Source organism: Scyliorhinus torazame, chromosome 9 (assembly GCF_047496885.1).
Source record: "Scyliorhinus torazame isolate Kashiwa2021f chromosome 9, sScyTor2.1, whole genome shotgun sequence".
In the NCBI taxonomy this organism is placed as follows: Eukaryota; Metazoa; Chordata; class Chondrichthyes; order Carcharhiniformes; family Scyliorhinidae; genus Scyliorhinus; species Scyliorhinus torazame.
The window spans coordinates 49,158,949-49,182,448 of NC_092715.1; the positions used below are offsets into that span (position 1 = coordinate 49,158,949).

General features: G+C 57.1%; 1 protein-coding gene across 1 annotated transcript in view; it reads left to right on the forward strand.

The window, feature by feature from the left end:
• The first annotated feature begins 7,583 nt into the window (after positions 1–7,583).
• The window catches only part of LOC140429963 (organic cation/carnitine transporter 2-like), a 317,607-nt gene continuing 301,690 nt past the window's right edge, over positions 7,584–23,500 (forward strand). The window contains exons 1-2 of the mRNA XM_072517551.1: positions 7,584–7,757; positions 8,018–8,435. Coding sequence (XP_072373652.1) covers positions 8,064–8,435 — 372 coding nt within the window. The 5' untranslated portion in view covers positions 7,584–7,757; positions 8,018–8,063. The remainder of the gene's footprint in view (positions 7,758–8,017; positions 8,436–23,500) is intronic.

Consider the following 23,500-nt stretch of genomic DNA (forward strand, 5'->3'; position numbering starts at 1 on the left):
ACGACATGTCATCATTGCCCATATCACCTCCTCCCCCCAGCCAGGTGGCATGGACCGCATGGGTCCAACTGTTGGAGGCTGGCACCTGGCCAGGTGGACCAACTCATTTGCCCTCACAGCACCCTCCTCGGCACGGACCCCCTCCCCAACCTCCACCCCAGCACGGACCCCCCCCCAACCCCCAACCTCCACCCCGGCACGGACCCCCCCAACCCCCAACCTCCACCCCAGCACGGATCCCCCCCCCAACCCCCAACCTCCACACCGGCACGGACCCCCCCCCCAACCCCCAACCTCCACCCCAGCACGGACCCCCACCAACCCCCAACCTCCACCCCGGCACGGACCCCTACCAACCCCCAACCTCCACCCCGGCACGGACCCCCCCAACCCCCAACCTCCACCCCAGCACGGACCACCCCCAACCCCGAACCTCCACCCCAGCACGGACCCCCCCCAACACCCAACCTCCACCCCAGCACGGACCCCCTCCCCAACCTCCACCCCAGCACGGACCCCCTCCCCAACCTCCACCCCAGCACGGACCCCCCCCAACCCCCAACCTCCACCCCAGCACGGACCCCCCCCCAACCTCCAACCCAGCACGGACACCCCCAACCCCCAACCTCCACCCCGGCACGGACCCCCTCCCCAACCTCCACCCCAGCACGGACCCCCCCCAACCCCCAACCTCCACCCCAGCACGGAGCCCCCCAACCCCCAACCTCCACCCCGGCACGGACCCCCCCAACCCCCAACCTCCACCCCAGCACGGACCCCCTCCCCAAACTCCACCCCAGCACGGACCCCCCCCCAACCCCCAACCTCCACCCCAGCACGGACACCCCCAACCCCCAACCTCCAGCCCGGCACGGACCCCCCCCCCAACCCCCAACCTCCACCCCAGCACGGACCCCCTCCCCAACCTCCACCCCGGCACGGACCCCCTCCCCAATCTCCACCCCAGCACGGACCCCCCCCAACCCCCAACCTCCACCCCAGCACGGACCCCCTCCCCAACCTCCACCCCAGCATGGACCCCCCCCAACCCCCAACCTCCACCCCAGCACGGACCCCCTCCCCAACCTCCACCCCAGCACGGACCACCCCCAACCCCGAACCTCCACCCCAGCACGGACCCCCTTCCCAACCTCCACCCCAGCACGGACCCACTCCCCAACCTCCACCCCGGCACGGACCCCCTCCCCAACCTACACCCCAGCACGGACCCCCCCCAACCCCCAACCTCCACCCCAGCACGGACCCCCCCAACCCCCAACCTCCACCCCAGCACGGACCCCCCCCAACCCCCAACCTCCACCCCAGCACGGACCCCCTCCCCAAACTCCACCCCAGCACGGACCCCCCCCAACCCCCAACCTCCACCCCAGCACGGACCCCCTCCCCAACCTCCACCCCAGCATGGACCCCCCCCAACCCCCAACCTCCACCCCAGCACGGACCCCCTCCCCAACCTCCACCCCAGCACGGACCACCCCCAACCCCGAACCTCCACCCCAGCACGGACCCCCTCCCCAACCTCCACCCCAGCACGGACCCCCTCCCCAACCTCCACCCCGGCACGGACCCCCTCCCCAACCTCCACCCCAGCACGGACCCCCCCCAACCCCCAACCTCCACCCCAGCACGGACCCCCCCAACCCCCAACCTCCACCCCAGCACGGACCCCCCCCAACCCCCAACCTCCACCCCAGCACGGACCCCCTCCCCAACCTCCACCCCAGCACGGACCCCCCTCAACCCCGACCTCCACCCCAGCACGGACCCCCTCTCCAACCTCCACCCCAGCACGGACCCCCTCCCCAACCTCCACCCCGGCACAGACCCCCTCCTCAACCTCCACCCCGGCACGGACCCCCTCCCCAACCTCCACCCCAGCACGGACCCCCCCCAACCCCCAAGCTCCACCCCAGCACGGACCCCCTCCCCAACCTCCACCCCAGCACGGACCCCCCCCCAACCCCAACCTCCACCCCAGCACGGACCCCCTCCCCAACCTCCACCCCAGCACGGACCCCCCCCAACCCCCAACCTCCACCCCAGCACGGACACCCCCAACCCCCAACCTCCACCCCAGCACGGACCCCCCCCAACCCCCAACCTCCACCCCAGCACGGACCCCCTCCCCAACCTCCACCCCAGCACGGACCCCCCCCAACCCCTAACCTCCACCCCAGCACGGACCCCCTCTCCAACCTCCACCCCAGCACGGGCCCCCTCCCCAACCTCCACCCCGGCACGGACCCCCTCCCCAACCTCCACCCCAGCACGGACCCCCTCAACCTCCACCCCAGCACGGACCCCCCCCAACCCCCAACCTCCACCCCAGCACGGACCCCCCCCAACCCCCAACCTCCACCCCAGCACGGACCCCCCCCAACCCCCAACCTCCACCCCAGCACGGACCCCCCCCAACCCCCAACCTCCACCCCAGCACGGACCCCCCCCCAACCCCCAACCTCCACCCCAGCACGGACCCCCTCTCCAACCTCCACCCCAGCACGGGCCCCCTCCCCAACCTCCACCCCGGCACGGACCCCCTCAACCTCCACCCCAGCACGGACCCCCCCCAACCCCCAACCTCCACCCCAGCACGGACCCCCCCAACCCCCAACCTCCACCCCGGCACGAACCCCCCCCAACCCCCAACCTCCACCCCGGCACGGACCCCCTCCCGGCACTCCCCCGGAGCCCAGCCTACTCTAACCCCCCCCCCTGCCGCACACACACACACAAGCCGAGACACACCTCTCCTCACGCAATCAGTCTGCGGCCACGCCATTTCCTGCCCAGAGCCAACCCCCCAGGCCGTCACTCACCTCCTCGCTGGTCGGCGTGAGCCTGCAGCACCGTGTGAAAGTGTACAAACTCAGAAATAGCATGATGGGAAAAATAGCCAACTTATGTAACCAAGTGTAAGACAGCTGTGTCACCTAGTGCCAAGATCAGACCCTGACAAACTAGACAAAGCTAAGAATCCACATAATTGTATCATACAAGGCCAGAAGAGGGAAGATAGTGCCTGACCTTGTTAAAACCTGATAACAAAGCCACGATCTAGGAATGTCCTAATAACACAACTTCCTCATGACCTAGGTCCATCTGCGTCAAGGCATCATGAGGGCAGAGGTGTAAAACAAAATAGGACCACGTCTTATTTCCTCTAAAAACAACCTACTGCAAATAAGCCGAGTCAGGGTCTTTTCCATGACAACATGTTTGATCAGAAGTTATGACTGTATTGACATTTTTGAACAAGGTCTGTTTTTGTAAAATGATACAGCTTGTGTATAAATATTGAACGTTTTCTCCATGTCTTTGCGAGCTTGAGAAAGAATGAGCAGGTTTACCTTAACAGCTCTCTCTCTCTCTCTAACCTGTAGCCATCTGCATGCAGACTTTGGTCAATAAAGACAAAGTTATTTATTTCGAAACAGAGTTGTAAAGTTGTTTTTTCTCACAGTCTTGAAGTAGGAAAGATTTTAAAAGACGACAGTGGCGCTGCGAGCAGGGTTAACGAGACGTCGATTGGAAAATTTGCAGGGGTTGGCGGTGGTGGAAAAGGCTCCTCTACCGGTGTTGTACTGATAGTTAATTCTTGGAAAGCCTGATTAACAGAGGTAACGGGCTGATCGAGGAAGCTGGTTGGTGCTTTTGAGCGAGTGCGTGTTGCAATGGGAGTAATAGGAGCAGGGAGATTATCGGCAGCAAGGTTGTTACAAGGGGGAGGGTGAGAACGGGGCTGCCACACCGTGGAGCTGGGAAGAGGTGGCCATGGGGGCATCGTGGGATTTAGTTCCTCCTCCTCCTCCTCTGTATCAATCAAATAGGGAAACAACGGCATGCCAGAGGTAGTGGGAGGATCCTCCTGATTTTTAATCTGATGGACTATTCCGACCTGCTTAACACCCGGTGCAGTATTATCTCCCCCTTGATTCTTAGGATCTTTCCTGTCCCATAGTTCACATTCGAATTTCAACGTTTCCCAGTCTTTGGTTTCTCCGTCTTATCAGGGAACATGGTGCACATAAAAAGCAAGGGAGAATTGTCCTCCGTTTTGTCCAGGCACTGGCCCATGATTTTTAAGGAGTGGAAAAAAAATTAAAAGAGAGAGAGAAGAGAAAAAAAATGGGGAAAAACTGCCTTGTAAATTTAAAAGTCAAAAATCCAAATCTGGTCCCTGACCTAGCCAAGCCTGTGTATCCCTGTCCTGAAAAAAAACAAGAGCAGGTGGTCCCTGACCTTAGGCTTTGAACGACAACCGGGTCCCAGACCCTAAGAACATTACTCACAGTCAAATTTAGATTCGAACACCGTCACCTGTCAGGGTGTTACAGGGCGATTGGCACGGAACCAAAATTTCCTGTTGAAGGAAGGACCATTAGTAAAACTGAGGAGTTCTTTATGATCGCCTTTCCAGTTGTATGTTAATGTCCTTGACCTATGTGCCACGGGTGTCTTGACACAGGAACATGGTGACCAACGCCGTCCGGTTGCCTATTATTCTACTAAATTGGATCCAGTAGCTTGTGGTTTGCCCCCCTGCACTCAAATTCTCACTGCTGTACATGTGTTAGCTCAGGCAGCCTCTAATCTAACCCTTCATCAGCCCGTGCATGTGTATACCTCACACTCTGTTGTGGCTCTCCTTACATCTCAGCAGACCCAGCATCTGACACAGGCCCGCTTGAGCCGATATGGGTTCTGTAATAGTGAGACCTCATATCGGCTCAAGCGGGCCTGTGTCAGATGCTGGGTCTGCTGAGATGTAAGGAGAGCCACAACAGAGTGTGAGGTATACACATGCACAGGCTGATGAAGGGTTAGATTAGAGGCTGCCTGAGCTAACACATGTACAGCAGTGAGAATTTGAGTGCAGGGGGGCAAACCACAAGCTACTGGATCCAATTTAGTAGAATAATAGGCAATCGGACGGCATTGGTCACCATGTTCCTGTGTCAAGACACCCGTGGCACATAGGTCAAGGACATTAACATACAACTGGAAGGGCCTGTCATAAAGAGGTCGTCCTAGAGCCGGGGCGGAAGCCAGCGCGTTCTTGAGAGTAACAAAAGATTGCTGTGCTAAATCGGGTAGTTCAAACTTAAGGGGTGAATTCTGGGAGGAATAAGGAGTAAGCTCCTTGGTATGAGCAGTAACATTCGGAATCCATTGTCTGCAAAAGTTCACTAAACCTAAAAAGGCTCTCATCTGCTTTGGCGAGGTAGGAAGTGCGGTTTGCAAAATGGGAGTAATACGATCCTGCGTAAGGGAACGTTCAGTAGCGCTTATCAGAATGCCCAGAAATTTAACCTGCCTCTGTCCTTTGTGTACTTTATTAGCTGATATTACATATCCCCAGGAATGGAGACGGGTGAGCAGATAAATGGAGTCGCGTTCGTTAGAAGCAAAGTCAGGGCTAGCAAGGAGTAAGTCATCGACATACTGTATAATAGTAGATCCCCCCGGGGGTGTCAAAGTAGCTAATTGGGAGTGCAGTGCCTGTGAGAAGAGTGTCGGTGAATGAATGAAACCTTGCGGTAGCCTAGTCCAAGTGTACTGGTGCCCTTTGAATGTGAAGGCAAACAAATACTGGGATTCAGCGGCAAGGGGTATCGCAAAAAAGGCGTGTTGTAAGTCCACAAAGGTAAAGACAGCTGCCTCAGGCGGGATATTACTGAGGATTGTAGCCGGGTTAGGGACCAGGGGATGCAAGGGTTCAACGATTTGATTGATACGGCGGAGGTCCTGGACCAAACGCCATTCAGATGGCCGCCCAACCTTAGGAACCGGAAGAATAGGGGTTGTGAAAGTGTACAAACTCAGCAATAGCATGATGGGAAAAATAGCCAACTTATGTAACCAAGTGTAAGACAGCTGTGTCACCTAGTGCCAAGATCAGACCCTGACAAACTAGACAAAGCTAAGAATCCACATAATTGTATCATACAAGGCCAGAAGAGGGAAGATAGTGCCTGACCTTGTTAAAACCTGATAACAAAGCCACGATCTAGGAATGTCCTAATAACACAACTTCCTCATGACCTAGGTCCATCTGCGTCAAGGCATCATGAGGGCAGAGGTGAAAAACAAAATAGGACCACGTCTTATTTCCTCTAAAAACAACCTACTGCAAATAAGCCGAGTCAGGGTCTTTTCCATGACAACATGTTTGATCAGAAGTTATGACTGTATTGACATTTTTGAACAAGGTCTGTTTTTGTAAAATGATACAGCTTGTGTATAAATATTGAACGTTTTCTCCATGTCTTTGCGAGCTTGAGAAAGAATGAGCAGGTTTACCTTAACAGCTCTCTCTCTCTCTAACCTGTAGCCATCTGCATGCAGACTTTGGTCAATAAAGACAAAGTTATTTATTTCGAAACAGAGTTGTAAAGTTGTTTTTTCTCACAGTCTTGAAGTAGGAAAGATTTTAAAAGACGACAACCGGGTCACGCCGATGAAAAGGAGGTTTGATTCACGTCGACGTGAACGGTCATCACGTTGACGGGACTTCGGCCCATCCGGGAGGGAGAATATCGGCAGGCCGAAAATCGGCTGCCTTGCGCAGACCCGTGACATTCTCCGCGGCAGCGGCGCCATTAACGCCCCGCTGACTTTTCTCCCTTCGGAGACTTCGGCAACCGGCGGGGGCGGGATTCATGGCGGCCAACGGCCATTCTCCGACCCTCTGGGGGGTCGGAGAATGACGCCCCTCATGTCCAGTGTTCCGGACGCTATTAAATCACACAACAAAATATTTTCTTCTTATCCTTTTTATGTCTTTTTCGGGCAGCACGGTAACACAAGTGGATAGCACTGTGGCTTCACAGCGCCAGGGTCCCAAGTTCGATTCCCTGTCTGTGCGGAGTCTGCACGTTCTCCCTATGATTGCGTGGGTTTCCTCCGGGTGCTCCGGTTTCCTCCCACAGTCCAAAGATGTGCAGGTTAGGTGGATTGGCCATGATAAATTGCCCTTAGTGACCAAAAATGTTAGGAGGGGTTATTGGGTTACGGGGATAGGGTGGAAGTGAGGGTTTAAGTGGGTCGGTGCTGACTCGATGGACCGAATGGCCTCCTTCTGCACTGTATGTTCTATGTTCTATGTTCTATCACTGTGCACTGACAAATTTTGGTCTTTGAGAGACCGGGCCTTCACCATTGTCATTACTAAAGCTGCAAAGGGAAGGAAGTATTCTCAGTAGAATGATACAATAGGAAGGGATGGATTTATTTGAAGAGTTGTGCCAGAGTTTTGCAAAGTGCTGTTGCTAAATTAGTCGGTTACGAAACCTCAATACAAGTGAGCCAATAATTTGCGCTTTCCCCTCCACATATTAGGCAGGGTTAAATTTGCCATTGCACATGTGAAGTCATTTTGCCTTTTACAAGGACTAAATCTAATCGGATTGGCAAAGATTTTCAACGCACTTGTTCGAACATTCTGCTTTTAAATTAAGTTTGTTTTCCAAAAGCATCAGTTGTAAACATCATTTTTACGAAGTATAATTCCTCTTGTAAACATTTAGTTCAAGCTAAAATTCTGTTTCCAGAATAGCCTACCAGAAGCACCAGATTGTCAGCTGCTGGTTTCACTCATATTATATAAGCATCGTTCCACATGTTGGACTCTGTACGGACATGGGCTGAAAGAGAGAAAAGCAAATCAGTTAACTATTTGCGGGACATCTGAGGGTCATCCGTGGCTTCTGATGCTTTGCAAAGATTTTTCTTAGGTATGGTATGGTTTTGGAGTTGTCTTAAAGGAGTATTAATTTATGTAGTTCATATTAAACACTAAATATAGTTCGGAATAAAACGTGAAGACCGGTTTTCAAATTGAACTTCAATTAGCTTTACAACACTCTGAACAAGTGTTTCTAAATGTGCCAGCAGCTTATGAGATTTGATGCACATTCTTATTGGGAGCAATGATGGTAACTTTCTGGCACAGGCCTATCAGAAAATGAATTAATCAGTTTTACTGTTTTCACAGGAAGCATATTTAAAACGAAAGCAGTAACTGCACAAGAAAAAAGAAAATGCTAAGTTACAATGAAGCAACTGCCTTCCTGGGAGAATGGGGACCGTACCAGAGGAAAATGTTCTTTTTCCTAAGTTGCGCCTCTATTCCAAATGGCTATATGGTTATGTCGATGGTGTTTCTGGCAGATATCCCTGAGCACCATTGCCGCCTGCTTAACTCTTTAAACACAACGGCTGGAGAAACATCCTTTGCTAACCAGAGTTTATTGCTGCCCGTGGAGGGAGTGGGTGGTGCACGAGAGCCCAGTAAATGCACCAGGTACAGAAGTCAAGCAGATGGTTTAAATAACAAAATGGGTGGAATAGAACCCTGCATTGATGGCTGGATGTACAGCACAGACAGATACATCTCTACTATTGTCACTGAGGTAAGAAACTTTCATTTTATGCATCGAAAATGCACATTTTGGTAGACGGGTTGACATCCAAATGGGTTACCAAAGTCATCGCATATTTTCCGATATTCTCATAATCTCCTAAATTATGTTCTGAAATGCCACTTTAAATGTCTACCAATGCCTCTCTATCACTTATCCCTAAATGTAAATTTCCCAGTTCACTGTAGCCAACTTTATTTGTCTCTCCCTCAAATTGAATGTGAAATGCGATCATATTATGGTCATCGCTACCTAGGGATATCTTCACTATAAAATCATTAATTAATCCTGTCTCATTGCACATGACCATATTTAGTATAGCCTGATCTCTGCTTGGGATTAAAACGTGTTGCTATAAGAAACTTTCCAGGAAACAATCTGTGGGCTCATCATCCTGGTGACTTTTGCCAATCTGGGGCGTCATTCTCTGACCCACCGCCGGGTCGGAGAATCGCCGGGGCCTGGCGTGAATCCCGCCCCCGCCGGTTGCCTAAGTCTCCGGCGCCTGATATTCAGCGGGGGCGGGAATCGCGCCGGTTGGCGGGCCCCCCCGCTCGATTCTCCGGCCCGGATGGGCCGAAGTCCCGCCGATAAATTGCCTGTCCCGCCGGCGTGGATTAAACCACCTTTTGAACGGCGGAACAAGGCGGCGTGGGCGGGCTCCGGGGTCCTGGGGGGGGCGCGGGGCGATCTGGCCCCGGGGGGTGCCCCCACGGTGGCCTGGCCCGCGATCGGGGCCCACCGATCCGCGGGAGAACCTGTACCGTGGGGGTACTCTTTCCCTTCCGCCTCCGCCACGGTCTCCACCATGGCGGAGGCGGAAGAGACTCCCTCGACTGCGCATGCGTGGGAAACTGTCAGCGGCCGCTGACGCTCCCGCGCATGCGCCGCCCGGGGATGTCATTTCCGCGCCAGCTGGCAGGGCACCAAAGGCCGTTTCTGCCAGCTGGCGGGGCGGAAATTCCTCCGGCGCCGGCCTAGCCCCTCAATGTTGGGGCTTGGCCCCCAAAGAGCATTCCGCACCTTTTGGGCGGCGCGATGCCCGTCTGATTGGCGCCGTGTTGGGCGCCAGTCGGCGGACATCGCGCCGTTTCTGGAGAATTTCGCCCCTGATTTGTCCCAATTTATTTGCACATTAAAATCACCTGTGATTACCGCTGTACCATTCTCACAAAAGGTTATGGGCTGGATTCTCCACTGTTAGGATTCTCCGTTGCGCCGACAGCCCGGGGATTTCCCGACGGTGTGGGGCTGTCCACAATGGGAAATCCCATTGGCTGGCTGGCGTGACAGAGAATCCCGGGGGGCGTGCTGCACCAGAAATCTGGGCGGGATTCTCCCATCGGGCAGCTAAGTGCCGACGCCAGATTAAAAACGGGAGTGTTTTACTCCGGCGTCGGCACCCGTTCCGGGATCCCATTCTGCGGCCCACAGGGGGCTAGGATGGCGCAGGAGCGGCCTCCGCCGCCCCAGCTGCCGATCCCGGCCTGAACCCGGCGCCAGGGGGTCTGCGCATGCAAAGTTGAGCCGGTGCCAACTAATGCATGCGCAGTTGGGCCAGCGCCAACTGGCGCTTGCGCAGAGGCCTTCTTCCCCGCGGTGGCCCCAACGCCAAATGGCACAGGGCGACAGAAGCCAGCGCGGAGGAAAGGAGGTCAGTGGGCAGAGAGGCCGCCCCGCCGATCGGTGGGTCCCGTTCGCGGGCCAGGCCACTATGGAGCCCCCCCCCCCGGGATCTTACCCCCCATCCCCCCCCACAGGTCACACCCGGACCCTTCAACGCCGAGGTCCCGCCGGCCCACAGCAATTTAGAACGGTGCCGGCGGTACTCGGCTTTTTGTTGATGGCCACTCAGCCTATCCGGCCCGGAGAATCGGCGCGCCGGCCCGTGCCGCCCCGGGCTGGAGAGTCGCCGCATACCCCGACCGATGCCACGCCGACCACGTGTTGCGGAGAATAGCGTCCCGGCGTCAGGGCGTCATGGCACGATTCGCGCGGTGCCGCGCCAATTCTCTGACCCAGTGAGGGGTCGGAGAATTCCGCCCCTGGTGCATATGGAGAATCCTGCCCAATGTACCTGTAAATATTCAGGTCCCAGCCTTTGTCATCCTGCAGCCATGACTCGTTAATAGCTATCAAATCGTAATTATTTATTTATTTCCATTTGTGCTCTCAATTCATCTGTTTTGTTCTGAATGCTATGTGCATTCAGATTTAGACTGGGCGGGATTCTCCGTAGCCCAACGCCGAAATCGGGAACGGTGATCGGGCAGAGAATGGCTTCTGAAGCCGGAATCGGGGCAGACGGCAGTTTGATGCCGGTTGCCGATGATCCACCCCCTCCAAATCAGCATTATCGGGACGTGCACCGCGTGCAGCCGCAATGCCGTTGACTCGTTATCTGTCGGCCCACCCGTGATGTTCCACCCCAGATGGGCCAAGTTCCCAATGGCGCGGACCATGTGTGGTCCCAGCGTGCCGGCTGTGAACAATGTCCAGCGCTTCCACACTCGGCCGGGATCCCTGCTGCTGGCCGAGGGGCTTCCGCTATAGCTGGGGAGAGTGGTGCGGGGTGGCCAGGGGGTGGGCTGTGGGGTTGGGGTGGGCGGGTACGTGGCCCAACATGGCCGATGCCATGTTTCCCGGCACGACTGGTGGGGGCGTAGGCATGCGTGGCTGCAGCTTGTCAGCCCTGCGCATGCGCTGCCCGGGACCCGGCCATTCTCCGACCATTCTCCGCACGATCCGCGGTTGCTCCATGTGGCTAGCCCATACTGGTACTGGAATCGGTGAGGGATTAGTGCCGCGATTTCCCGGTCGTGGAGCACCACAGATTCTCTGTTGCCACCGGCATTTTGCAGCAGAAACAGAGAATCCAGCCCAAAGGCTTTAGTTCTATCTTCTTACATTCTTTGTAACTTCTAGTCTTATCTGCTGATGTACTCTAGGGTTTGTGCACTCTGTCCCTTCCCACTATGATCTTGATCACCATTTCTCTTCTTCCTTCCTTGTTCTTTTGCCTTGTTAATTTATGCCAGTTTTCCCAAGCTTGATTCCTTGCTGTTTCAACTATTTAGTTGAACGCCCTCTCTGCCAGCCTAGTTATACAACTCGCATGAACTCTCGTCCCAGCACAGTTTAGACAAAGACAGTTCCAAAGGTACAATTCCCTTTTTCCCCAGTACTGCTGTCAGTACCTCTTGAATCAAAACCCATTTCACCCTCACCAATCATTAAGCCGTGATTGAACTCTCTAATCTGATCTACCCGACACCAATATGCTTGTTGCTCAGGTTGCAATCCAGAGATTATTACTTTGAAGGTCTGTTTTTACTTTAACCCGGGTTACTCATGCTTCCTCAGCAGAATCTCTTCCCTAGTTCTACCTATGTTGTTGGCACCTACATGGACCACAACAACTAGATCCTTCCACCCACTGCAAGTCACTCTCCAGCCCAGAGCAGATGTCCTAAACACTGGTATCGGGCAGACAACGCAGCCATTTGGAAGCTACAGGAAAATGTGTCCATCACTCTGAATATAAGGGGCGGGATTCTCCTTTTGTGGGACTGAATCCCCTCACCGGCGGGAAAACCGGCACGAACCACTCCAGCATCAACAGCCCCCGAAAGTGCAGAATTCTCCACACTTTTGGGGGCTAGGTGGACGGCGGAGGGGTTGGCGCCGCACCAGCCGGCGGCGAAGTGACTGCGCGAGTCCGCGCATGCGCCAAAGGGCCGGCGTGATACCGCGCATGCACAGAACCGCCGGCGTATTCTGGCGCATGCCATTCTACACCGGCCATGGCAGAGCCCTATAGGTGCCGGCGCGGAAAGAAGAAGCGCCCCCATGGCACAGGCCTGCCCGCAGATCAGTGGGCCCCGATCACGGGCCAGGCCACTGTGTGGCCCCCCCGGGGTCGGATCCTCCCACGCCCCCCCGAGGACCGTACCAGCCGAATTACCTGCCAGGTCCCGCCATGTGGGACCATGTCTAATCCACGCCGGTGGGACTGGCCAAAAACGACGGCCGCGCGGCCCATCGGGGCCCAGAGAATTGCCCGGGGGGGGGCCGCTGTCAATGGCCCCCGACTGGTGTGGCGTGAACCCCGCCCCCGCCCGAAAACCAGCGGCGGAGTATACGGCAGCCGGCGGCAGGGCGGGTTTTCCGCCGCATCCCGGGGATTCTACGACCCGGCGTGGGATTGGAGAATCCCGCTGACTGTCTCCAACTAACGCTATATTCCTATTAACTCCCACTGTTTGAATTGTTTCCTGGACCATGGTTAGCCACATCCAGGGGCTGGTTTAGCACACTGGGCTAAATCGCTGGCTTTTAAAGCAGACCGAGACAGGCCAGCAGCACGGTTCAATTCCCGTACCAGCCTCCCCGAACAGGTGCTGGAATGTGGCGACTAGGGGCTTTTCACAGTAACTTCATTGAAGTCTACTTGTGACAATAAGCGATTTTCATTTCATTTTTCATTTCACTGCCCGCATCCCGAGAGGCTGCAAGAATTGCAAATCTGTAAAGCAATTGCAAAGGCTGAGTGTCCTCCACTTCTAACTCTTAGACCCCGTTACATGCCCCACTCCCAGTCATACCCTCCTATCCTTGACCGTGGGATGTGGCATCGCTGGCTAGGTCAGCATTTATTGCCCATCTCTGAGGGCATTTACGAGTCAACCACATTACTGTGGATCTGGGGCCAGACCAGGTAAGGACAGCAGATTTCCTTCCCTAAAGGACATTAGTGAACCAGATAGTTTTTTACGACAGTCATTTCATGGTCATCATTAGACTTTTAATGCCAGATATTTTTTTAATTCAAATTTCACCATCGGCATGGAATACCACTACACCACTGCCTCCCAACGGGCTACCCTAAGGGGCATGACTACCTCCCAGTACAAAGTGTTCAGGTAACTTTCCCCCTCCCTGATGCATCACAGTATCTAAAGCTTGGCCTTCAGCTCAGTGACTCTGAGCAAAAGCTCCTCAAGCTGCAGACATTTACTGCAGATGGGTTTGCCCTGAGCTCCCACATTCTGCAGTCGCAACACGTCACCTGCCCTGCCATCTTTATAATGTGTTAATTCATCTATTCTTACTGAATTTATGCTTAATACACGCTGTTACTCACAATAATCTTTACCACTGCTAGTATACATGAATAAAACCTTGCAATTGCTAATAAATTCTATGAGCTTTGAAGAAAAGTTAGCAAAATATTCACCAACCGATCTGTTTTTCGGTGATGTCTCACTTTAATTGTTGTCAGAACACGGCTGCTCTGCTCTGGAGCAACAGACTGGATTGAATTGGATAGCCCGTCTAGGTTCACAATCATTGGGCAAGACAGGCTGTTTCATGGATGTCCATGTACCCCAATGCTCTTGTTACCAGCATTCACTAACAAGTGTGTGTGACAAGGCTCCCATCCCATTCTATTCTAGGTGGTAGAACGTGTCGATTTAGAATGAACTTGGCAAGGGAGGATGGCAGGGCTGGGTCTACATCCCAAGAAGGTGATGGAGTGATAATCATGCAGAAACATCATTGTTGTATGAACCTTGTATCGATCAGGTTGTCCCTGGCATCCCTTGCATATCTCTCCATGGCCCTGGCAATCATCAAAAGTTCATTTGGATTTATGGGCTCCACCTCATGTTCTGACAAATACTCAAATAAAATCATTTGAGGAGGGCTGATCTTCTTGCGCTCTTCCTCTTTTAATATCCATCCATGTTGCAGTGCCAGCTTGTGCAATACATAACAGACCACTACTATTCGTGACACCATCTGGGGTGTGCATAATAGAGCCATGGAATATGTCATTGGGGATCCATCCACCATCTTGGGTTGGGGCTTCGAAAAGTTCTGGGAGCTGTGCATAGCGTAAAATCCATGCACCATGACTGCTCCCTGAGACAGGAGCACAGACTATTCTACTCCTGTGGTCACACACCAGTTGTATGGTCACGGAGAGGAACTGCATGATTTCCAAAAGCATCTGGAAGTTGCCAGGGAGCATTTATGGCCACAAGAGTGCAGTCAATGAAATCTTGCACTCATGGAAGCCCAACGATGACACTGAATGCGATTATCCTTGCAGCCTGGCTGTCTTCATTAGTGGTAAAGTGAATAAAATCATTGGCACAACTATCATAGAATTTACAGTGCAGAAGGAGGCCATTCGGCCCATTGAGTCTGCACCGGCTCTCGGAAAGAGCACCCTACCCAAGGTCAACAGCTTCACCCTATCCCCATAACCCAGTAACCCCACCCAACCCTAAGGGCTATTTTAGACACTAAGGGCAATTTAGCATGGCCAATCCACCTAACCTGCACATCTTTGGACTGTGGGAGGAAACCGGAGCACCCGAAGGAAACCCACGCACACATGGGGAGGATGTGCAGACTCCGCACAGACAGTGACCCAAGCCGGGAATCGAACCTGGGACCCTGGAGCTGTGAAGCAATTGTGCTAACCACAATGCTACCGCGCTGCCTGAGGGCATTTTCCGGCTCCTTTATATACCCATGTGTGACAGTCTGTGAAATGCCACATATATGTAACCTGTCACAACCGTTGGTGAAGAAATTGAGCTCTGCTGTAACCTTGAGGCCAACTGGCAGTTCCCACCAAAGTCCACATGGCTGAGCACCTTGATGGACAACCTGACATACCTCAGTGACCATGTCTTGGGATGCCCTCAGGCATCTCTGGCATCACCTATCTGGCATCTGGAGCAGTTTGTCCTGTCTTCTGGATGTGTTGATAGGCCGGTGCCTGTCTTCACCAATGATTGCCTTGGACCAGCCTCCTCCTCTGATCCTGCCAGCTGCTGGCCTTGAGGCACCTGGGGCGTCATCCTCTGACCCCCCAGAGGGTCGGAGAATGGCCGTTGGCCGCCGTGAATCCCGCCCCCGCCGGTTGCCGCGGGGCGGGGCGTTAATGGTGCCGCTGCCGCGGAGAATGTCACGGGTCTGCGCAAGGCAGCCGATTTTTGGCCTGCCGATATTCTCCCTTCTGGGTGGGCCGAAGTCCCGTCGACGTGATGACCGTTCACGTCGACGTAAATTAAACCTCCTTTTCATCGGCGTGACCCTGTGCTCCAGGTTCACGCCGACCAGCGTGGAGGTGAGTGACGGCCTGGGGGGTTGGCTCTGGGCAGGCGATGGCGTGGCCGCAGTCTGAATGCGTGAGGAGAGGTGTGTCTCGGGTTGTGTGTGTGTGTGTGCGGCGGGGGGGTGGGGGGGTGGTTAGAGTAGGCTGGGCTCCGAGGGAGTGCCGGGAGGGGGTCCGTGCCGGGGAGGGGGATGGGGGTGTCCGTGCCGGGGTGGAGGTTGGGGGGGGGGTCCGTGCCGGGGAGGGGGATGGGGGGGGGTCCGTGCCGGGGTGGAGGTTGGGGGGGGGGTCCGTGCCGGGGTGGAGGTTGGGGGGGTGGTCCTTGCCGGGGAGGGGGATGGGGGTGTCCGTGCAGGCTGGAGGTTGGGGGGGGTCCGTGCCGGGGAGGGGGAATGGGGAGTCCGTGCCGGTTTGGAGGTTGGGGGGGGTCCGTGCCGGGGAGGGGGATGGGGGTGTCCGTGCCGGGGTGGAGGTTGGGGGGGTGTCCGTGCCGGGGAGGGGGATGGGGGTGTCCGTGCCGGGGTGGAGGTTGGGGGGGGGTCCGTGCCGGGGTGGAAGTTGGGGGGGGGTCCGTGCCGGGGAGGGGGATGGGGGTGTCCGTGCCGGGGTGGAGGTTGGGGGGGTGGTCCGTGCCGGGGAGGGGGGTGGGGGTGTCCGTGCCGGGGTGGAGGTTGGGGGAGGGGTCCGTGCCGGGGAGGGGGATGGGGGTGTCCGTGCCGGGGTGGAGGTTGGGGGGGGGGGTCCGTGCCGGGGAGGGGGATGGGGGTGTCCGTGCCGGGGTGGAGGTTGGGGGGGGGGGTCCGTGCCGGGGAGGGGGATGGGGGTGTCCGTGCCGGGGTGGAGGTTGGGGGGGGGGTCCGTGCCGGGGAGGGGGATGGGGGTGTCCGTGCCGGGGTGGAGGATGGGGGGGGGTCCGTGCCGGGGAGGGGGGTGGGGGTGTCCGTGCCGGGGCGGAGGTTGGGGGGGGGTCCATGCCGGGGTGGAGGTTGGGGGGGGGTCCGTGCCGGGGAGGGGGATGGGGGTGCCCGTGCCGGGGTGGAGGTTGGGGGGGGGGGTCCGTGCCGGGGAGGGGGGTGGGGGTGTCCGTGCCGGGGTGGAGGTTGGGGGAGGGGTCCGTGCCGGGGAGGGGGATGGGGGTGTCCGTGCCGAGGTGGAGGTTGGGGGGGGGGTCCGTGCCGGGGAGGGGGATGGGGGTGTCCGTGCCGGGGTGAAGGTTGGGGGGGGTCCGTGCCGGGGAGGGGGATGGGGGTGTCCGTGCCGGGGTGGAGGTTGGGGGGGGGGGTCCGTTCCGGGGAGGGGGATGGGGGTGTCCGTGCCGGGGTGGAGGTTGGGGGGGGGGTCCGTGTCGGGCAGGGGGATGGGGGTGGGGGTGTCCGTGCCGGGGTGGAGGTTGGGGGGGGGGTCCGTTCCGGGGAGGGGGATGGGGGTGTCCGTGCCGGGGTGGAGGTTGGGGGGGGTCCGTGCCGGGGTGGAGGTTGGGGGGGGTGTCCGTGCCGGGGTGGAGGTTGGGTGGGGGGTCCCTGCTGAGGAGGGGGATGGGAGGGCAAGTGAGTTGGTCCACCTAGCCAGGTGCCAGCCTCCAACAGTTGGACCCATGCGGTCCATGCAACCTGGCTGGGGGGAGGAGGGGATATGGGCCATGATGACATGTCGTCGTTCCCCTCCCCCCACCAGGCCGTCATGTTTTCAGATCATCCAGCGATGTTGGCCGCCGTGGTGGCAGCCGCTCATGTCTATGTTGCCCTGGATGAGGAGGAGGAGGAGGAGGAGGAGCGTGCCAGAGAGGCGGCGCAGGCTGCTGCAGAGGGGCAGGCGGCAGCCGCCCAGGCTGGAGGGACACCCGACCGACAGGACGAGGAGGGGGAGGAGGACGTCGCGGTCCCACAGCAACGGAGGCACCCGAGGGCGCCCCATGTGTACCGGCCCAGGCAGTCATACCAGGACCTCACGGACCGGGAATGCAGGAGGAGACTCCGGATGAGCCGGGAAACCATGGCACACATCTGCCACCTGCTGGCACACCTGTCACCGCGTGGCACTGGCGGGGGACACCCTCTCCCCGTGTCCGTCAAGGTTACGGTGGCCCTGAACTTTTATGCAACGGGGTCATTCCAGGCACCGAGTGGGGACCTGTCCGGCATATCGCAGACATCGGTGCACCGGTGCATCCGGGCAGTGACAGATGCCCTATATGCCATGGCGCACCGCTACATCCGCTTCCCCGTGGACCGGGCCAGCCAAGATGCCCGGGCCGTGGGCTTCTCTGCCGTTGCCGGGTTCCCCATGGTCCAGGGCGCGATCGATGGGATGCACGTCGCCGTGCGGCCACCTGCAGATAACAGGGCCATGTTCACTAATAGGAAGGGGACCTATTCGATGAACGTACAGGTGGTCTGCGACCACCGCATGATGATCCTGCACGTCTGCGCCCGTCACCCAGGCAGTGTACACGACTCATTCGTGTTGTCGCGGTCATCCATCCCCGGCATGTACGAGGGACGCCATCCCCGGCTGAGGGGCTGGTTGCTGGGCGACAGGGGCTACCCATTGCGATCGTGGCTGATAACGCCTGTACGGAGGCCACGCAATGAGGCGGAGAACCGCTACAATGATGCCCATGTAGCGACAAGGGGAGTGATAGAGAGGTGCTTTGGCGTGCTGAAGATGCGTTTCAGGTGCCTGGACCTCTCTGGGGGCGCCCTCCAGTATCGGTCAGATAGGGTCGGCCGCATCATTGTGGTGTGCTGCGTCCTGCACAACATAGCCCAGCAGAGGGGCGATGTGCCACAGGCAGAGGAGGGCGGAGTGGAGGAGCAGCAGGAAGAGGCGCAGTCCTCCCCAGATGAGGGGGATGGGGGTAATGGTCAGGGCAGACGGGGTAGACACAGGCGGGTGGCTGTCCTCCGTTACCGGCTGGCCCAGCGGGCACGGGACAGACTGATAGACGCCCGCTTCACTGACTAGATGGGCGTGGGAATCGGGTAGTATGGCCACAGACCGCACACCATGGCAACAGCCGACCACCCCCACCCCCCACCCATCCACCCACCCAGCAACGTCACCCCCCTCCCCAACCCCACCCACCCCAACCGCATGCACACCACCCCGCCCCCCCATTGCCGATCCACCTGCGGCACAACGGGCTGGGCTCACACAGTTGCGGGTGGACGCGTGTCTATCGCAGGCCATGGAGGATGATGACAACCCGCCCTGCGGTGAGCTCCTGGCTCTACATCGTTGGACTATGTCTGACCCATGGCCACAGTACCACAATCCACCCGGACCATCCCTGCATGCGGCTGTGACACTGCAGCGCACGGTCCCGTCCTCTGCCCGGGGGATGTTGATGGCGGCCCAGGGGGAAGGGGGCAGACTCACCTGGGGCTGAAGTAAGACCACCCCTCACACACACACTAGCGCTCAACGTACATGACACCCCCGCACACTTTGGACAGAGCACAAAGGCAGCTTCTGTAGGTGTAACATTGACTTTAATAACCAAAGGAGTTCATGCACGTGCCCTAGCCCCTAAAACTCATCTGTGCCCTGCAACCGTGCCAACTTACTCAGTGTCTAATTGTTTGGCCTTACGGGCCCTTTGACTACGTCTACGTGGTTCCCCAGACAGTACAGCAGAACTGGAGGTGGACTCCTGTGATTCCTGCCCTCTGACACTGGATCCCTTTGGCGGCCGTTTCCTGGGGCGTCCTGGCCTAGATGGGCCAGGCTGCGGCCCGGGCGACTTGGATGGCGAGCTGCCAGCCTGTCCTGCCCGTTGCCCACCCGATGCACCTGGGATGGAAGGGGGGGAGTCCGAGATGTTGCGGTGTACCGGGACCTCCCCTACAGAGGGAGCCGGGACGGACCACACCACCTCCTCCTCCCTCGGGGTGCCCGATGGCCCCCAGGCCTCTACATGGGTGGGGGATGCGAACGGACTGGCCATCCGACGCCCCCCCCGACATCTGGCGCTGCCAGTCCTGGAGGCCCGTGCTGGTATCGACAGGGGTCTGCAGGTTTGCAGCCATGGAGTCCAGGGGATTGGCAAACCCTGTCTGTGACAGTGCGACGCCGGCTCGCACATGGCCACTGGCGCCGATGCCCTCAGCGATGGCCTGCAGAGACTGGGCCATGGCCTGCTGAGACTGGGCCATGGCCTGCAGAGACTGGGCTATGGCATTGAGCGCCTCTGCCATCTGGCGCTAGCACTGGCTCATGGCCTCCGTCACCCTCTTCGCTTGTCTCCGGGTCGGTGGTTGCATCGGATCTATGTGTGGGTGTGGTAACTCCAGGAACCCGGGATCCATCTGGGCGGCAGATGTTTGCTTGGGCTGGGCTGCCCTCCGACCGCCCGGCCCCTCTGCTGCTCCTACCTCCACCTGCTGTACCGGGACAGCTGTGTTGTGCGCACCAGTGAGTGTACCAGACGCCTCATCACTAAAGTGCCCAACCGAGGTGAGTGTTTCTGCGATGGTGGAGGGTGTTGGTGACAGCAGTGGCGTTGTGTCGTGCTCTTCGTCCCACTCTGAGTCCATGGCACTCTGGGGTGGGGGTTCGTCTCCACCCATCCACTCTGAGTCACTGTCCGGTATTTCGTCTTCCTGGGTAGTGCTGTCCCGGGTACTGCTGTCCCGGGCAGTGGTGTCCCGGGTAGTGGTGTCCTGGGTAGTGGTGTCCTGGGTAGTGGTGTCCTGGGTAGTGGTGTCCTGGCTCGGATGTGACGGGGGCCTGTGGCTGCCCCTATCATCGCTGGGTGGTCGCTCCCGCACGTGACGGGGGTGTCGTCTCCCTGTTGCTCCAGGTCTCTCCGTCTCCCGTGGTGTGCGAGGGGCATCCTGCGGGCGTCGCATGCTGGAGGGTGCGGGTCTCTCCGTCTCCCGTGGTCTCCGAGGGGCATCCTGCGGGCGTCGCATGCCGGAGGGTCCGGGTCTCTCCGTCTCCCGTGGCCTCCGAGGGGCATCCTGCGGGCGGTCTGCATCTGCGGGGATGGGTGCCTGGACGTTTGGTCCTGCGATACACAATGAAGCATGCATGGTTAGACATCAGGCAGTGATCAGGTGATACGGGGGAGGGGGATATAGGGGAGGGGGGATATGGGGACGGGCTGTCGGTGGCTCACTTGCTACTACGCCCCCGACCTCTGCATCAGCAACCTCCCGGTCCTCAGGTCCACCAGCCAGTTCCAGGGCCCTTTCCTGGTGTTCGGTCAGTGGCCTCTCATCAGCGGGGCCTCCTCCAGTCCTCACATGCTCCCTATTGTTGTGGGCGCGCTTCTCCTGTGGGGGGGGGGGGTGGCAGGGGTAAAAGGCAACACTGTTAGGCAGGTATATGAATGCACGCCATCGGTTGCGCGTGCATTGCAGAGGTTCAGGTTCGGGCTGGATTCACTTGGGGATATGGGGGAGGGGGGGATATGGGGGAGGGGGGGATATGGGGGAGGGGGGGATATGGGGGAGGGGGATATGGGGAGGGGGGATAGGGGATATGGGGGAGGGGGGATATGGGGGAGGGGGGATATGGGGGAGGGGGGGGATATGGGGGAGGCTCACCCTGCCTGCTCTGACGAGGTCGTTCACCTTCTTGTGGCACTGGGTGCCTGTCCATGGTGTCAGGGCCACAGCGGTGACAGCTTCTGCCACTTCCCTCCACAGACGCCGGCTGTGGCGTGGGGCAACTCTGCGGCCGTGCCCGGGATACAGGTGCGTCCCTCCTCTGCTCCACCGCGTCCAGGAGCGCCTCCACATCGCGTGACTCGAACCTCGGGGCTGAGCGGCGGCCAGCCATCCAGTCGGGTGTTGCGGTCGGGTGTTCCGGTCGGTTGGGGGGAGCAGCGCGGCCTTATGAGCCGTCACGCCGTGCGGCGCGTATGACGCTGCACGGCGTGAACCACTGCGCAAGCGCGGATCCCGTTACGTCGCTGCTAGCCCATTTCGGGCCGGAGACTATCGACCCATTTTTCCGACGTGACGCAAGTCGGATTTGCGCCGATCGGCGGACTTTCCGCCGATAACAGAGAATTTTGCCCCTGTTGTTGGACAGCTAGAGTGCACCTTCTTCACATTCTCTGCTCCTGCTCCTGAGGTGTTAGGAAAATTGGGTGAATGAGACACATGGTTGTGACAGTGTGTGAGGAGGGCCGGTTTACATGTGAGAACATGCTCGCCCACAGTTCTCATCCATTTACCTAACTATTTGGGAGACCCTTTAGTCGCCAGTTTGTCCGTGTGGAGTATGCACATTCTCCCCGTGTTTGCGTGGGTTTTGCCCCCACAACCCAAAGATGTGCAGGCTAGGTGGATTGGCCATGTTAAATTGCCCCTTAATTGGAAAAAATGAATTGGGTACACTAAATTTATAAAAAGAAAAGTCGGCCAGTTGTGCACAACATGAACTCTACCCACCCAAAATGACCCTCCTACTTTTAAAAAAAACATTTTTATTCTCCTATTTCACATTTTCTCCCAAACTTACACCCACCAACAATAAACAATGATCAGTAACGAATGCAATGTCAATCCCCATATCAATAACAGCGTTCCCATCCTGCCACCAAACTCCCAAACAGCATCCCGCATGTTAACATACACAAATAACAAAAGGGAATCAGGAATCACCCATAGTCGCCATTGACACATACAGTCCCCCTCCACCCAACTCTCCCAACCAACCACCCCTAATGTTCGCTGTAATCCAATTCTCGAAAGTGCATAATGAATAATGCCTATGAATTGTAGAACCCCTCCATCCTTCCCCTCAGTTCAAATTTGACCTTCTCAAGTGTCTAGAACTCCAGCAGGTCACCCCGCCACGCCAGGGCACAGGGTGGAGAGGTTGATCTCCATCCCAACAGGATCCACCCTCGGGTGATCAACGAGGCGAAGCCTACAACATCTGTCTCCGCACCCGTTTCCAACCCCGGCTGATCCGACACCCCGAATATGGCCACCCGAGTGCCCGGGTCCAGTTTTGCGTGTACCACTTTAGAGATTACCCTAAAAACCTCCTTCCAGTAATCTTCCAGCTTTGGACAGGACCAAAACATATGAACGTGGTTAGCCCCCCCCCCCCCCCCGGCAATGTTCACACACATCTTCTACCCCCTCAAAGAGCCGGCTCATCCTCGCCCTTGTAAGGTGCGCTCTATACACCACCTTCAGCTGTATCAGCCCCAACCTCGCACACGAGATGGAGGCATTCACCCTCCGGAACACCTCACACCAGAAGCCCTCCTCCATACCCTCTCCCAACTCTTCCTCCCACTTTGTAACCCTCCTCCTACTTTGACAGCTTTGGCAAAGAGTCATCCAGACTCGAAACGTTAGCTCTCTTCTCTCCCCACTGATGCTGTCAGACCTGCTAAGATTGTCCAGTATTTTCTCTTTTTGTTTCAGATTCCAGCATCCACAATCATTTGCTTTTACATATGTATTAAGAGCCTTGTTAGGGGCTGTTCGAGCCCGTACTTCTACGACTGTGGATCTTAAATGTATTTCATGGTAACATATTGACTGATTGGCCTTATACTTGTTTTCAAAATACTTTCTCTGTCAACCTCTATTTTTAGCACGTGTTCCTGGCATGATAGTAGTTACTTTGCAATGTCAGCTACTTATACTGCTGGTTCATTGAGAAATTTAGATAGGTCAGAGTTAATTACCATGTTTATCTTTCTAGTAGTCTTGTATATTCTTCATTCTCTGATGAGGAAGAATGAGGTGGCGGCACGGATTCCAATGAGTGTTATCTTCCCTCGTATGTACCTTGTGTTATAATACTGAAAACAAGCGACAGAGATACCCATGTCTTAAACATTAACACGGCTGTTGAGAAAGATATCGCCTTGTTACTCGTCTACCACTAACAGCAGCTGCAATCCTTCGGATTACAGAACAATCCGTTCCTTCGAAAGGTAATCTGATCTACA